Source organism: Onychostruthus taczanowskii, unplaced genomic scaffold, assembly GCF_017590055.1.
Source record: "Onychostruthus taczanowskii isolate IOZ18803 unplaced genomic scaffold, ASM1759005v1 scaffold46, whole genome shotgun sequence".
Taxonomy (NCBI): Eukaryota; Metazoa; Chordata; class Aves; order Passeriformes; family Passeridae; genus Onychostruthus; species Onychostruthus taczanowskii.
Genome location: NW_024502125.1, coordinates 5,697,799 through 5,713,214, shown reverse-complemented (window position 1 = coordinate 5,713,214; position 15,416 = coordinate 5,697,799). Strand labels below are relative to the sequence as shown.

At 47.3% G+C, this 15,416-nt stretch overlaps 1 protein-coding gene across 1 annotated transcript; it reads right to left on the bottom strand.

Moving 5' to 3' along the window:
* Positions 1–5,420: 5,420 nt before the first annotated feature.
* On the bottom strand, positions 5,421–11,225 carry LOC121341296 (orthopedia homeobox). The gene is made up of 3 exons (XM_041414710.1): positions 11,189–11,225; positions 9,745–10,154; positions 5,421–5,951 (listed from the first exon to the last, which is right to left on the bottom strand). The coding sequence occupies exons 1-3, from the start codon at positions 11,223–11,225 to the stop codon at positions 5,421–5,423; spliced, it is 978 nt and encodes a 325-aa protein (XP_041270644.1).
* Between the last annotated feature and the right edge of the window lie 4,191 nt (positions 11,226–15,416).

Below are 15,416 nucleotides of genomic sequence, written 5' to 3'. Positions count from 1 at the left end.
ACTGTCTATGGGGGTCAGGAGAGAACGTCACCCTCAGAGACAGTGTATTAAGCATATTCTGCATTTTCCCTCTCGCCCTTCGAAGGAGGGTAAGGATCTCTGCAGAATTGTTATATAACCTCCAAAGGCAAATGCTGCACAAATGCCTCTGGATTCCTGGCTCCTGGGGAGGGATTCTCCTCTGACAGATTTCCACACCTCTAAAAGCATAATTTTAGCTCTGAAATTTTTATTTAAGCATTAGCATTGATGAATGATGTAAGATAAAGGTGCAGCAGCACTCTTGAGCCTCAAAGACAGTCATGGAAGAAGCTGAAACAGACACAATTTATTGGTAAATAAGAGAGGCGACCTCCCACCCATACCATTGTACAACATCCCAGGTGAAAGACAAAGACAGGCTCATCTGTGCACGAGCCCCAGCTTTGAGACTCATGGGAAGGGAGACATCCTCCTGCCAGTTTTTCTCTGAGGAGTAGAACTAAATCTCACAGGCAGCCTTACATGGCTATTCGTAAAGTCCCTCAAGCACAGCTTAAATAAAAGTCTGCTGGTTAATCAAGCAGCATCCCCTGCCACATCCTAGGCAAGACCATCCCCTTCCACTCTTGCTGCTATTAATGTTGTGATCAGGTGAAAAATTAAAACTGTTGCACCTACTGTGCTCTTCCACCACCACCACAACCTGTTTTTCTTTCCCGGTTCCGTCAGTGCATGGGTAATGATTGGTCCCTGATGTTTAAAAGCAACCAGGAGGTTCTACATCTGCTTCTCCAAGTTAAGACATGGCTATCAGCTGTCCAATAAATTTTGGGTATATCACATGCATCCATGAAGTCAAAGGGGCTCTCAGGCACCAGGTCTTACCTCCTCCATGGCTGGATGAGCTCAGGTGGCATGAGGTGTGGTCAGATACTTGAATGTGATTCATGTGTGGTCCTCTTATATCTTTCAGAAAATAAAGTTTTTCACAGCAAGAAAGCTGAGTGGCAGAGCAATTTTGAATAACAACCCTACAAATGTTCACACATGCATCTGCTGAATTCACTGCCAGGTCAGTAAGGGCTTTAAAGGCTGCCGGATAAGGGTCCTTGCTTCTTTGTCTCTACTGTCCAAGCAGCAACTCTATTCCAGCTATCAAACAGTTGAAACATACCTGTGACTTTACAGGTTGCTTATTTCCAAGGATTCCTCTCCCATTCACTTCTGTCATTTGGATTTTTCGTATGTTTATAACATACAATTCCTTTGTTCTCCCTTTCCTTTCTATGCTGAAAGGCCACACTTCCCAGACCAACAACCCTGAGCTCAGCCTTAACAGCAGGTAAGAGGTGGTCATCTCTCTGCCAGAGCTTGCTTTAGAATGAAAGGAATCTTAATTCTAGCATTGGAAATTAAGATATTGTTATTAGCTCTCATGTTAATAATTTAGAAATTACTGCCAAATCACCATGTTCTCTTAGTTCTCTCTGAACACAGCTGCAAACTGCATTAGGTGTTAGAGTGAATGGATATATTTCAGATGAAATATTTGTACTGAATTATTAGACTAGTCTGTATTACAAAATTACTAATAAACATTGCTTCTGGCTCAATTTAGCCTGAACTCAGTGAACCTAACTAGTGGTGAGAAATCAAAAACTCTGAAATACCTGATGAATGAATCTAACTAATCAAGAAGCCCTGCAGGAAGTAGATGCTAGGATTAATGAGCCAGTGGTTTCACCATGCCATGCTGTTATTTCTTCACATAAATGCCCTCAGATGAGATTACCTTTGTCATGAAAAGGAGAAAAGGAAGGTTACATACTTTCAACTGACAGGTTAACTGTCATACCTCCATTACTACAAGATACATTTTCATGTGCAGAGATTTTTATTCTGAAAAATGAAAATTTAAATACCACAACACAAATTAAACCACATTTTCATTTCTAAGAGCAGGGATCATTACTGCTTGTACAATAATATAATCCATGCTGCAATGTTACTTGATCCCTTGCCTTGCGCAAACTTTCTTCCCCTATTAGTAATTGCTCAATGATTGCAATCTCCAGCAGTGGGTAAGAGCAGATTCTGCCTTCCATGGGGATTTAAGCAGAGGAAGAGAGGAGAGAGAGAGTGTCAAAGCATTTCATCAAGAGAGCAAATGAAAGGTTCAGTGACATTATCTTTATGTATATTCCTTAGACATTAGGGGTGATGTTGTATTTAGAGGAAAGCAGAATTACATGAATATGTGCCGATGTGAAAATGAATCCATACATAAGAACATAAATCTCAGCCTACTTACACACTGGGTAGAACAGTTTAAGGCTAAAATGCACCTTAACATAAGCAAATAAGCACAGCTTTTAACAGCCCCAGTGCCTGGTGTTACCTACTTAGTCAGTAATAGGCTAATTGTTATTCAGCATAACTATTCCTTCTCAATTTGTATGGAATTCATTCATTTATTTTGATCACTTTATGTGAATGAAGAAAAGCTGTTCATGTTGTTAGATAGAACTGGTTCATGTTGTTTAATTTTTAGCTTTTAACATCAGCAAGATTGAGACTTTATAGTAAAATAATTCAGACAAAGCATGTAGCATATGTGAATGAAGCCTGTGGTCTCCTTCCTTCCACCCATGTTAAACACATAGGATCATCAGCTTAGACGTTTTATGCTGCAAAGCTTCAGCGGATGCTAAGGGTACATATAATTTCAAAAATCTCCAGGACTCAGAACACAAGGATCTATTGCTATGGAAACAAATCAAATTTGTATCAAAGTTGTGTAGAATCAAAAAGCTTTGCTCATAACCAAGACTACAGTTGCATAGAATATGGAGGAAATGATGGATGTTCTAAGAGCGAGCATTAAGCTGAAGGACCTTTGTAAGGCCCCTTTCACAGAGCTGCAGTGCTCAGTGTCAAGAGTTGGATCTTACAGGTTGTGTCTCAATCCCCTGCCCCCAGCCAGAAAGAGCATTTTTATCCACCATTAAAAAGCACATCTTTTTTTAAGATCTTCCGTATCACACTTTACGACATTCCTACATCATAAAGCTGTCTTGCTTATAGCAATATAAAGCAGCTGTAAAAATTATGTGCTTGTAAACAACCTTCCATACATTCGGAAGAAGTAGAGTGAGATTTGCACTCTTCTGCATGTAAGCGGAGACCTTTCGCCCTCCTGGCAGCCACACTATGGGGAAGAGAACACTGTGGAACTGGGAAGACCAAGGGACATCCCAGCTGGCTGTTCCTCCCCTTAGACCATGTAGGGTCACCAGCTGGATAGGGAAGCTGGAGGTACTCTAACCAGCTCTGCTCCATAAGCAGCCCCTGTGCCCATGGCTGCACTAAACCGATCACGGACCTCAATCTCAGAGCCAAGCCCGGGCACAGAGGGGCAGCTGCTCTGCCCAAGGCTGGGCTAGGGACTAGAGGCAGGTCTAGAAGGAGAGACAGAACATGGTGACTTCTTTTCCCAAGTGCTACTGTGGTATGGATTGTGGTATGGGACCTTGCTTTCCTATCCTAGACTACCTCAGGTGGAGCATCCTGGGTTGTTACAGCACCTGCAGGAGCAGACTCCTGCAGGAGGGCGTAGGGCTCTTTATTCAGGTGACTCCCAGAGGACTCACTTGTGGTCTGGATCACCAATAATTTATTCTGCTTTTATTTCTCTTTTAAATTAAATATGCATATGTAATATGCACTTTGGAGCGGGCAAGGACCCTTCTGCGGGTGCCTATGGAGTCGTGCACTCTCAGGTGTGTAATTAAGAGGTGTGTAATTGATGTACAAGGAGAAGAGATCTTAGAGTATTGCATAAAAGGCAAGGGCGAGGGGGGAAGAAGAAAAAAAGAAGCCCAAACCTGGCTGTATGATGCTTGGCAATGTACTGCATTTCTTTTTCCCACCATATTCAAAGTTTGCACAGGAGTGAAGCAAGAGTTCTCTCTTTCATGGGGCTTGCTTTGCCAGCAGGCATGCCCTCATTTCACATTCAAAAAAAACTGATCATTTCTCTACTGCCTGCCTGCCCCGGCCTCCCGCTGACCCACTCTCCTTCATCCCATGCCCTGCCCTGCTTCACCACAAAACTTTTTGTTACTCACACTTTAAAGGCCAACCACACAGAAAGATTAACAAAAGTTTATTAATCATGAAGTATTAAAATTGTGACAAGTGAAAGGCATCAATGCAAAGTTAAGCAAGCAAACTATCCCCAAACTTGTGACAAAGGACTCAGTGAATACCACAGAAGGAAGTCCTGTCTATTTTTTTTTTTTTTTGCCTGCAGTTGAAGACACCTCTCATATCTCACACGCCACATCAAAATCTATAATTCTTCATATCACATACTGAAAATGATTTTATTTATCCATTCACATTAACTTGATATAAACGTGTCCGGAAAAGTCAAGTAATATGTTTTATATTAGCTCAAACATTTATTAAGTAACCCAAAATTCAATAAATAAGCACAGACAATAAGTTAAAACATATCACGAATCGACCAGTATGTAACAAGAATGCTTTATCTACACAAAACATCCTATTTCACATCGTTTGTTCATTCCTCCAGCGGCCCTGCCCTGCGGAGGGGTGACCGGCACATGCAGGCGGGCGGGCCGCGGGGCCGAGCCGGGCCGGGCCGGGCCGGGCCAGGCGGGGCGGGGGGCGCGGCGGTGCCTCCGCCGGCGCTGCGGAGGGACAATAGCAGCAGGAACGTAAATAAATGCGTAAATAAAGGTAGGGAGGATCGGCAACTCAACTGTCACGAAATCAAAGATCCGAAAAAGGGAAGCGCTCTTGCGCGCTTTTTTCTTCCCCCTTTTATCCCCTTTGTTTTTTACAAAAAGAAGCTTTTAATTTTTTTTTCTTTTTAACCCCATCACATTCGCTGTCGCTCATTAATGCTTAATCAAAATGGATTTGATTCTCTCTGGGGTCTCCGTGCCTTTTCGCAAACCCGCCCGGCCGTCCCCCGACGGCGCCCTCGCAGCGGAAGGAGCCGGCGGCAGGTCGCCGCTCCTAAATAAACCACAAAAATTATGAAAACAGAAACAAAAATGCATTTCTTTGCAAAGCCAAAGCCGGACGGGCGGACGGCGGGAGAGCCGGGTCGTGGCGACGGAGGGCGGCAGAGCCGGGCTCGGGGCGGCCGCGAGTCCTCCCGCCGGGCGGGGGGACCTGGGGGCACAGGGGGCGCGGGTGACGCGCGGGGGCAGAGAGGGCTTGGGGAGGGTCGGGGGTGTTTCTCGGCCCACAAACCAGTCTGTTGGTGTCTGATTTCAGATCCTGAGTCGACTCCCTGGTAAGTCGGGTGAGGGAAGGCGGGGGCGCGGGGCGAGGCGGGGGCGCGGGGCGAGGCGGCGGCGGNNNNGCGGCGGGGGCGGGGGTGGCGCGGGGCGAGGCGCCGGCCATTAGGTGAAACTCATGGAGACTGTGTGCTCTAGTGCTTTGCGGCGGAGGGAGGCGATGCTGGTTCCCCGCCACACGTCGCTGCTGTCCGGGGAGCTGCAGAGCTGGGGAGAGCCGGTCACGTTGCTGGGGCCGGGCAGGGAGGCGGGCACCATGCCGGGGAAGGCGGGCTGGTAGAGGTGGGACTGCAGCCCGGCGCCGTTGGAGCCCGCCAGGCTGTTGGAGAGGCCCATGGAGTTGGGCGGCGGGCCGGCCGCCAGGCTGCACTGGGACAGGGACTGCGCCATGGCTTGCTGCCGTCCCAGCGCCGGCGGCAGCGGCAGCTGCGACACGCCGGGCATGGCGGCGGCGGCCCAGCGCGTGTCGTTGGCGTGGAAGGAGCACAGGCTGTCCCCCATGGCGGCGGCGGCGGCGGCGGCGGCCGAGGGGAACTGCGGCAGCCCCGGCGTCGGCAGCAGCGTGCCCGGGGCGCGGAACACGTTCGTGGTCTTCTTGCGCTTCTTCCACTTGGCGCGGCGGTTCTGGAACCAGACCTGCGGGCGGCGGGCAGCGACACGCTCCGTTAGCCACCACCACCCCCCGCAGCCGGGAGCCCCGGCGGGACCCCCGCCCGGCTCCCGCCGCCCCGGCAGCCTCGCCCCACCGGCCGCGGGAGCTCTTCGCACCCGCAGCCCCACGCGCGTCCCCATCACAGGTTGACGAAACCGCTGAAACTTTATAATGAAAGCGATCGATTTGTCTGTCCTGGGCGGGAGACTTCAGGAGAGGAGCCCGGCCTTCCCCCGGAACAAAAAAGACAAAAAAAAAAAAAAAAAAAAAAAAAAAAAGGCGACCAGTCTACGGCTCTGGGCCTTGCGTGGACGCGCCCCTGCCCCGGGCCAGCCAGGAAACCCTCTCACAAAACCGCCCGCATTTGGGTAAAAACCACCAAAACATAACAAAACCAAGCCTATAATAACAAAACCAGAGGTGGTTTGGGTGAGTGGCAGGGATGGTTTGGTGGGTCTCGCCGCACCGCGGCCAAAAGCAATAGAGCCAGTCGTAAGCCGGGAGAAAGCGCGTCCACCTGAAATCCGTGGGAGTGCAGTGCCCCATCCTGCCGAATTCCACCCTCTCAGACTCCATAGGCGGACTGAGAAAGGCGGAGGCCAATTAGCGGGAATGAACGGCCGTAAGGGAGCTAAATATTATATGAATAATTGAAAAATCGCGTTCAATTATGTTTTAGGGTTAAAAGTCAAATTGCGGCTACAAAATCTTTTTATGTTTCATGGTTTGCTGGTGGTGTAAAGAATCTCCATCAGGTCTGATCGCCTAAGTTCATAGCTACGCTGCATATGCTTTTAAAATGTGAATGTTTCCAGTTGAAAACTGGTGCATGACAGATTAAAATGCAAGGAAAACCTGGGAGAGATTTTGAAAATGCACACATCACAACTCTAGAAATATATTAACCATGAGCATTTGGCAACTTTGAACTCCTTTTAAAATGCAACTAGCTCCTGAAAATTATTAACACAACAGTGAGAATCTAATGGAGGTTGGAATCTAAAAACCTACCTTGATGATATCTGCTGTTACATTAATATAGACATACTGTAAATGTATTTTAAAATATATAGCCCATTTAATTCCCCAGCTATAAACGGGTGAGAGAGTGAAAGCAATAGAAAGGGAGACAATATCACTTTTGTTTTTCTTTTTTTTTTTTAATGTTCTTTTTATTTCTTTTTTTTTTTTCTTTTTTTTTTTTGTTTTTTTTTTTGTTTTTTGGTTTTTTTTTTTTTTGTTTTAAGAAGCCGAAGCTTTATGAAGATCTCATTGGAATCCAGCGGATGATTAATGTGAAGATTTGGTAGGAAATCTGGAGAGCTGTATTAAAGCTCAGATCTCAGGTTCATTTCGATCAGCCAGCCGTGAACTCTGGGCCGAATTCATTACACTTTAATAGTGCTGGGAGAGGAAGAAAATGCAATTTCTCATTCCATTAGAAAACTAGAAAATACTCTCAGCTTGTCCCCTATTAAGATGTGGCAGGTGACGGGACCATTGTGGGGGACACGGTCAATGGAATTACAGCACATTATTTTTGTTCATATAAAATATTGGAAGGCAAGCCTGACTGTGCAGAAGTTATTTCACTGATTTAGTTTTTATGTAAATAAAATATTGAAAGTTAATTAATCCGTGCTAGAGACTAATGATTATGCTTATTATATTGCATTTGATCGCATAATTTGCATGATTCTCGCATTGCTGCTTAATAAGCCATTCCAGGTTATAAATAATTCTGAAATTGGTTTCTAATAATGGCATGCTATAAAAAGAATGGTTTTATTACAGCAGCTTGAAAAGCAGAGCAATATCAGATGTGGAATTGGACTCCCGTTTAAGCATCAGCCAGTTTAATAATTATTTAAATGTATCATATACATTAAATACAGATCTAAAATGAGGAAAGTGGTGATTTATCCTAGCATCTAAAACCCTTAAAAACATATACAGCCGCTATAAATTAAGCATTTGGAGCATTTCTTAATCAATGTGGAGTCCATGTACTGAAAGGAATGTGTAGGCTATCTATTAACTATAAAGAAAACTGTAAAGTACTCGTATAAGAACATAAACTAATTATTATTTAATTTAAATTTGATCAAGGACCAGTGATACGTCGGATTTTGAAGTAAATATATTAAATATTTTTGCCTTAGATTACATAATGTTAATCATTTTGAAGTGTTAATTAAGAAGGTTGTGTTGATCTGATTACTTTTTCAATTACAGAACATTATTGTAAAAAAAATTTGAATTGACACTCTATTAAACTGTTTTATCAGCAGTCTCGAGCTATTAGCATTGGTTTAAGATTATGCCAAGGCCATTAAAACACTTTGTCTTTCTTTCTACGAATTTCTTTGATGTGCTGTTAGAAAATAACTATTTCCATTTTATATTTTACTTCATTTACCACACTCCTAATATTGAAATTGGTATCATTAACCTTTGAGAAACCCAATAAAGTTTAATAGACCTCGTTTTCTTTTTTTCGTAGTCAGTTGTCCAATTATATTTTATTTGTGAATCTAATTTCTATTTTAATTTAAACTAATTATAGTTCTGTGTAGGCTGAGTCAAATTGTTTTACTTTTTAAAGCAGACGTGCTTTTTCTGTCACATCCAAGAACGGAATCTGTTTTCCTTCATAAAACGTTCATTTAGGGATCTCTCTTCACGTGTCTTTATTTAGCTGAGGAGCCTGTGCTTGCCGATAGGGATTTTGAACAGTGACTGCGCTGAAGTGTTTCATCAGCGGCAGTCCCGGTGCACTGTACTGAGCCGGGGTGTGCATCCCACAAGTGCCTCTATTGTGCAGCCTTTCATTCCTCGGGATGGACTCGCCTAGAAAGTCGCTAAAATAACCTTATGCACAAAAAAGCTGCGTCTGAGCAGTCTAGAGCTTTGAACCTTCTCCCCCTTTACCAAATTTCGTTTATATTTATTTGCCTAAATAGTTTCCTACTGTCCTACTGTTCTGTGTACATATATATATATATATATATATATATATATAATATATATAATATATATATATATATATTATATGTATATATATATATATTAGAGAATAAAGTGCACCCTAGATGTTGAAGTTACTCACTACTCCCGCCGTTCCCAGGCATTTATAAAAGCCAGTATGGGGAAAGTCCGAGTCCAAACACAACTGGCTTTTATCGAAGTGCCTTTTTGTGCCTTTTTGCCAGCCGATATGCCTTCCCTCGCACCCCACCTCGGCTCTCAGGGCGGTGGGCTTTGGCGGACGCCCCATCCCGGCGGTGCCGCGGCCATGTCGCCATCAGCACCCTGGACAGCGGCCCCGCGGTCGCCACCGGACTCTGTTCCGGTGGAAAAGGAGCCAATCCCGGCAGGTTCGGCTCGACTCTTAGCGCCGGGCTATTGCGAGGACTGAGACCGTTCTTTTCGGGCTGTCCCTCCCCAGACTGCTTCCAACCGCGGGTCGGGCCGTGGGGCTGAGGGAAGGTCAGCCCACGCCCCGCTCGGGACCACCGCGCTGGAGGTGGGTAGGATAGAGGAAAAGGGGACATCCCAAGGTGACATTTTTGCGGAAAGGGGAGCGACACATGTCTGATTACAAGGCTTTCCGACCAAACTGTTGCTCTCAGGGGTGGGTTATTTGCCCCACCGTAGGGCTGAGGTCTGGGGCGCCCACCCCCTCCCCGATGTGCCTGGCCTCACTGCCGGCCGTGCAGCCGTCGGTGCGACTGGGGAAGGGCCGGCAAGGCACTGCGCGGGGGCGGCTTTTCATACCTGCACCCGGGACTCGGTGAGACCGATGCGCAGGGCCAGCTCCTCCCTCATGAAGATGTCCGGGTAGTGAGTCTTGGCGAAGCTCCTCTCCAGCTCGTTGAGCTGCGCCGGCGTGAAGCGAGTGCGGTGCCGCTTCTGCTTCTGCTGACCCTGCTGCTGCCCAGCCTGGCTGGAGTTCTGGCCGCCCTGCTGGCCTTGCTGCTTGTCAGGGTCTTTGGCGCTGACGGCTAGGGAGCTGGGGTTGGATCCCACCGTGGTGATGTCCTCTCCCGGCAGCAGGGTGGTCCCTTCTACCGTGTCCGAGTTGGGAGCCATGTCTCCCGGGTGTCCCCCCGGATCCGAGCCGCCGACGCCCAGCCGACACTTGACCGCCTCCCGGTGTCCCAGCAGCTCGGCCGCGTCTTTCATCCCTGCGGAAGCAAAGGAGCGGCAGTCAGTCGGCTGCAGCTGAGCACAGATCCATCAGAGCCCCTCTCCAGTGCACTGAACTGCAGAGAGACATCCAACCACCGCCACCGCCTCCCCCCGCCGTCCCCGGCCGGCCGCCCGCCAGACCCGCAGCCCTGCTCGGCTCCACGACGCGCAGACACCCTGGCCCGGAGCGACCCGGGCGGCGGGGAGAAAACTTTACATAGAGCAGCTCCTCTTCCTGCTGAAATAACCAGTTCCCTGCCCGGCCTTCCCTTGCAAGACCAAGGGAAGGGAAGAGGAGGACAACAAGTTTTCACGGGTTCAACTTGGGTTTTCCAGCGGAGCTGGTAGAAGAAAGAGACGGAGAGAAAGAAATAAGGCTCGAACCGCCCTGTTGCCGGGAGCGTTACCTCCCCGACAGATGCGCGGGGACCTCAGTCAGTCTGGCCGATCTTACCCCTCTCCTCCTCCCGCTTCTCTAAACAAACTCATGAATAACCATAAATAGATAGATACAGATATTTCTCCCTTCTATTTATCTTTCTTTCTTTTCTTTTCTTTTTGTTTTCTCTTTTCTTTCTTTTTTTTCTTTTTTTTCTTTTTTTTCTTTTTTTTCTTTTTTTTCTTTTTTCTTTTTTTTTTTTTTAAGGAAAAGGAGGGAGAAAAGCAAACGGGCGAGCAAGAAAAGGCCACACAGAACTCCGTAAACACCATCGAGCTCATCTGTCCTAAAATAATAATCACCATAATAATAATGTGTAGGTATGTATATAAAAACTGGGGAGAGAAAAATTAAATGATCCACAACTCGCTGTAGATCTACATACACCGTAGGTCTCCCTCTCTTCTTTTTTATGTTAAATCAAATTAAACTTTAATACAGTACAATTACTTTTAAAGGAATTAGCCCATTTAGAACGCATTAAGGTAAAATAAGGAACAAATTGTCAATTTCCTGCCCCGGCTTCCTCCCCGCTCGCCGCCGCAGCCGGTGCAGCCGCCGTAGGGCGGGGGGGTGCCGGGGGAAACTCACCGAGACGGGCGTCCAGGAGGTCGGCGTGAGACAGCATCGCGCACCGCTCCAGGGCGAAGGCTGTTCCCCCCCAAATTTTAGCGGCCTTAAGTTATTTAAAATAGATATAAGATATGAGATATATATATATAGATATATATATATATAGATCGTCTAAATGAAAGAAAATTCGGTGTGTGGTTAAAAAGGGGGTCTCTTGCATTATAATGTCCTTTAGAGAGACGGGGAGGTGCTTAACACTTCAATGAACCCGTGAGCAGCTCGGCGCGGGGACCAATCAGGAGGGCAGCCTGCAAATGTCAGCGCCCGGAGCGCCCCGCTCCGCCCGCCCGCCGCCCGCCCGCTGCCGCCGCCCCGGCCTCCCGCCGCCCCGGCCCGCCCGGCCCGCACCGCGCCCGCGCTCCCTTACCCTGCTCCGCTCGCCCTGGCCGCCCGCCTTCTCCTTCTCTCCTTCTCTTCCAAATGCACATTTGCCACACTCGTCCGCTCCGGGTCGCCCCTGATTTATCGGCTTTTATTGTTTTTAATCCTCCTCGGAGCGCACCCTCTCACCGATCAGTCTCCCGAGGGTCTCTCAAGCTCAGAGCCCACCGAGGGCTGTGAGAGGGGGAGACGGGCGGCGAGGGGTCGGGCAGCGCCGGCCCCGCTGGCCGGCGGCCCCGGGGAACCGGGAGCGGGAGCAGCAGGGGAAACTGCAGCCAGGCTTTCACCCACGCAAGCCCCGACGGCTGCTGGGCGTCGAGGAAAGAGAAACTTGCCCGAGTTCCCACAGCGGGCCGTGCTGCACAGGCTCGCCTGGCCCCCGGGGCTGCCCGCCACCTCGGCCCGGCCCCGCTCGGAGCCGAGGCAGAGCGCGACGAAGGGCAAGGGAGCCCAGCACCATGCGTCCCGGCCGCCCGTGGAGCTCTGCCTCCCTGCCCGGGATTTTAACCCCCTTAAGCCCTATTTTTCGGGCAAAGTTTCCAAGTTCGGCTAGCCTACAAACCCAACTTAAAGCAGTAAATAAAGTTAAATGCTTTTTATTTTCCTCTTGAATATATTAAACTACTTGAACAATTTAAAGTGCTTTGCAGAAGTGAAGCGAACCATTTCTAATGTTCTGATTTTTCAAAGCCAGCCAACAACAAAGTTTAGATTAGTAATATATTTCTAACCAGAGTAATTTTCAAGATCATTAGGCATTTATGTAATTAGTGCCAAATCTATAAGCTTTTATTACGATTATTAGAGTAAAATCAGTATAAATTTGTACTAATTTACTACTGTTTAGACTTGGCTGTCAAGCCAAGAGGTTCTTATTGTAAATGATAACTGAGGAAATTAAGTGCAAAATTCTGTACCATTTCTGATCCGCTCCTAAACAATCCGTTTCAATTGTATTTGTAGCAGAACATAATGCCCTTTTAAAGTTATTTGACTTGTATTTTTATTTGCAAAACAAGAAAAATACCCTCTACGCGGGCACAATGAAAACTGATATTTACTACTTCCAACTTGATGAACATTGATTTTTAATTCAAAAGTGATGCAATTAAGATTATTCATTTAGTGCAAATAAAGCTTCCACCAAAAAGCGAGCCCAGTGAAGTCTATGTTAAATAAAACGGAGCCAATGGCTTTTTTTTCCGCCATCCAATTGACTTACACGAAACACTGTAAATACTGCATGCGAACAGATGCAAGAGTGGTTTTGTTTGCAGCTCAGATGTGCAGGGGTTTCGGCAGAGACTGAAGGAGACAAAGGAACCGGCCGACCGATCTCTAGGGCAGTTTTGCTGCCTTTTTTTTTTCCCTCCTCCCAGCTCAGGCTACATTGATTCAATTCAGCTTCCGAGACCTCGGGCTGTTGCGAAGAACCTGGGTACTCGGGAACGGCCGCTCAGAGCAGGGAGAGAGACCCAGAGCCGGGCCACAATTTAGCCGGAGACAGAAAGAAAGGAGATGGAGGTGGGGTGGGAGTTTCGGGATTATTCTTTTTTCCCCGGCCGGATGGGTGACTGCGGAGATAGCACATTCGCTGTTCTTTTTTCCTTTGTATATTATTCTCTGTGTGCAGCTGTAGGGCAGGAGGGGAAGACCTGGCGGTGGAAACTGCTGGGAGGAGTCCCCCGGCCCGCTGCCGGGCGTCGGGACCCGCGGAGCGGAGCCGGCGGAGTCGCTGGGGAGACGGGCCGGAGGCGCGGGGGGACGCGCAGCCTTTCGTGGCCGCGGGAGTCTGGCCCTGCCCGGGCCGGGGTGAGGCGAGCGGCCAGGGGCTGGCCGGGGCGCCAGGGGCTCAGCTTTAGCTGCGTGTATCGGCACAAGTGTGCGGCGCTCGAGGTGCCCGCAGCCGGCTTCTGCCGAGCGCGCCGTGGGCAGGGTGGCAAGGCGTGCGTGTGCATCCATTCCGTGTTGTTGTATGTTTCAGGTCGATAAATAAATGTGTAATAGTTAATGTGCAGACACATCAGAGTAATAACAATGGGATGAAATCAAAGGATTATCAATCTCTGTTAGTAACTGCTGAATAACAATGTTGCGGTGTGATTGATAGCGCGCTTCATTTTATGACTTTTCTATTGCTCTTGATTTTTATAGCAGTATAAACAAACTAAATCATTTCTTCTAAGACTTCAGATCGCAATCGTCTTAAGGGAAGGGGGGAAATCAGAGAAGGAAGTCTGCGGGAGAGAAAAGAGCGGACTGGGCTGACACTTACGCGTGTCAGAAAGAAAATGACAATGGGGCACATGTAAAATACCCTAATCACATTCCGCTTTCGCTCACTCCCGTTTTGTCAAGTGCCCGAATTCACCTGGGCAGCGTCGGAGATGTATTTACAAGAATTTTATTCCCCGTCATCTTTCCATTTTCCCAGTGTAGCCAGAAAACTGCCAGTCAACTCCATTCCCTGTTACAATTTACGGTATTCCCCACATGATCATAGGAACTGAAGTTCCTAACAAGGAAAGGCTTTAGCACAATGGCCAAAAATCTTCAGAGTGACACGGGTGTCTTCAGAAATCACTTCAGAGCAAAGTAAAAGGATTTTCTATGACGGATCCAGTGATTTTTCCTCAATAAATAGGTTTTAGATTGTTACACACACGTAGAACTGGAACAAAGGGCAGTACCAGAAAATATATTGGTTGCCCCTAATAAAATTTATTTAGACAGTTTATTTCTCATAAAAAATAGAGATTGAATTTCGTACAGAAGCGCCTGCCAAGAGGCCAGGCACTGGGAGATCATCTCCCCCCGCACCTTCCTTTGCCTTTCTTTCCTTTTCTATCCCATCCCTTCCTTTCCCTGCCCTGCCCGGCGGCGCCCGGCGGGCCCGATCCCGGGGTCCCGGCCGGGGCCGGCTCTGCCCTCCCCTGGACAGCCCCCCCGCCCACGCCAGCCGATCCGCCCGAGCGAGGGCCGCGGGAGCGGGGCGTGCCGCGTCTGGGAGTAATATAACCCTAATTCTCCAGCGCTGTGACCCTGGTAAGAAAGGGTAGAGAACTTTCCAAACCCCAGAGCTCCCCCTCTCCCCTCCCCGCTAAACTCAAGCCCTGATTGAATGAGGCTGTAATATAAACAAGTGTATTTAACCAATTCTGCTCTGATTTAGAAACAGAACCTTCTTTTATCAGAATAATTCTATTTGGACCGAGAAACACAGTAAAATAAGGTTAAACTGCTAAAGTCAGCAGGGTGGCTTGGCATAAATGGCTGATAAGGTTTGTAATTTGATATTTTATTTATGTATTTCTTGAGCATCCATCCAGTTAAGCCGGCTGCTGTATGCAGAGCACCGTAATTGGTTTTTACACGTAGCAACGCTCACAGCGTTTACCAAATGCAACTTTTGGTTGTTGGCTTGTTCGTGAGGCTGCTTTTTTTTTTTTTTATTAAATGTTTTTAAATTTTATTTTTATTTCCAGACACTAGTGCTGATAAATCGGATATTATTATTCACGTTCCCGCTGTTCAGTGCTGCATTGTTCGCTTTAATGAGAAGCGCCTCCCTCAATAATTAACGACCTCACATTTCCTTATTTTCTTGCCTGATGAAAAGAATCAATTTTAATTCATTGTAAATTACAGCTATGCTTTTGAGTGTTATTTGCTTACTTTTCCACATCGACATACCCTAAACACAAATGACAAATCAAACTATATCCTTTCGTTAGGGGTAATTTGGAGTTAAGAAATGGAAAAGCATAAACACGTGTTTTCATTTCAATCAACCCTCTCGAAAATA

Coding starts and splice junctions, on each gene's coding strand:
- LOC121341296 (XM_041414710.1), bottom strand. CDS start 11,225: ATGCTGTCTCACGCCGACCTCCTGGACGCCCGTCTCG. Junction 10,155..11,188: donor CCTCCTGGACGCCCGTCTCG/GTGAGTTTCCCC, acceptor TTGCTTCCGCAG/GGATGAAAGACGCGGCCGAG. Junction 5,952..9,744: donor TCACCGAGTCCCGGGTGCAG/GTATGAAAAGCC, acceptor CGCCGCCCGCAG/GTCTGGTTCCAGAACCGCCG.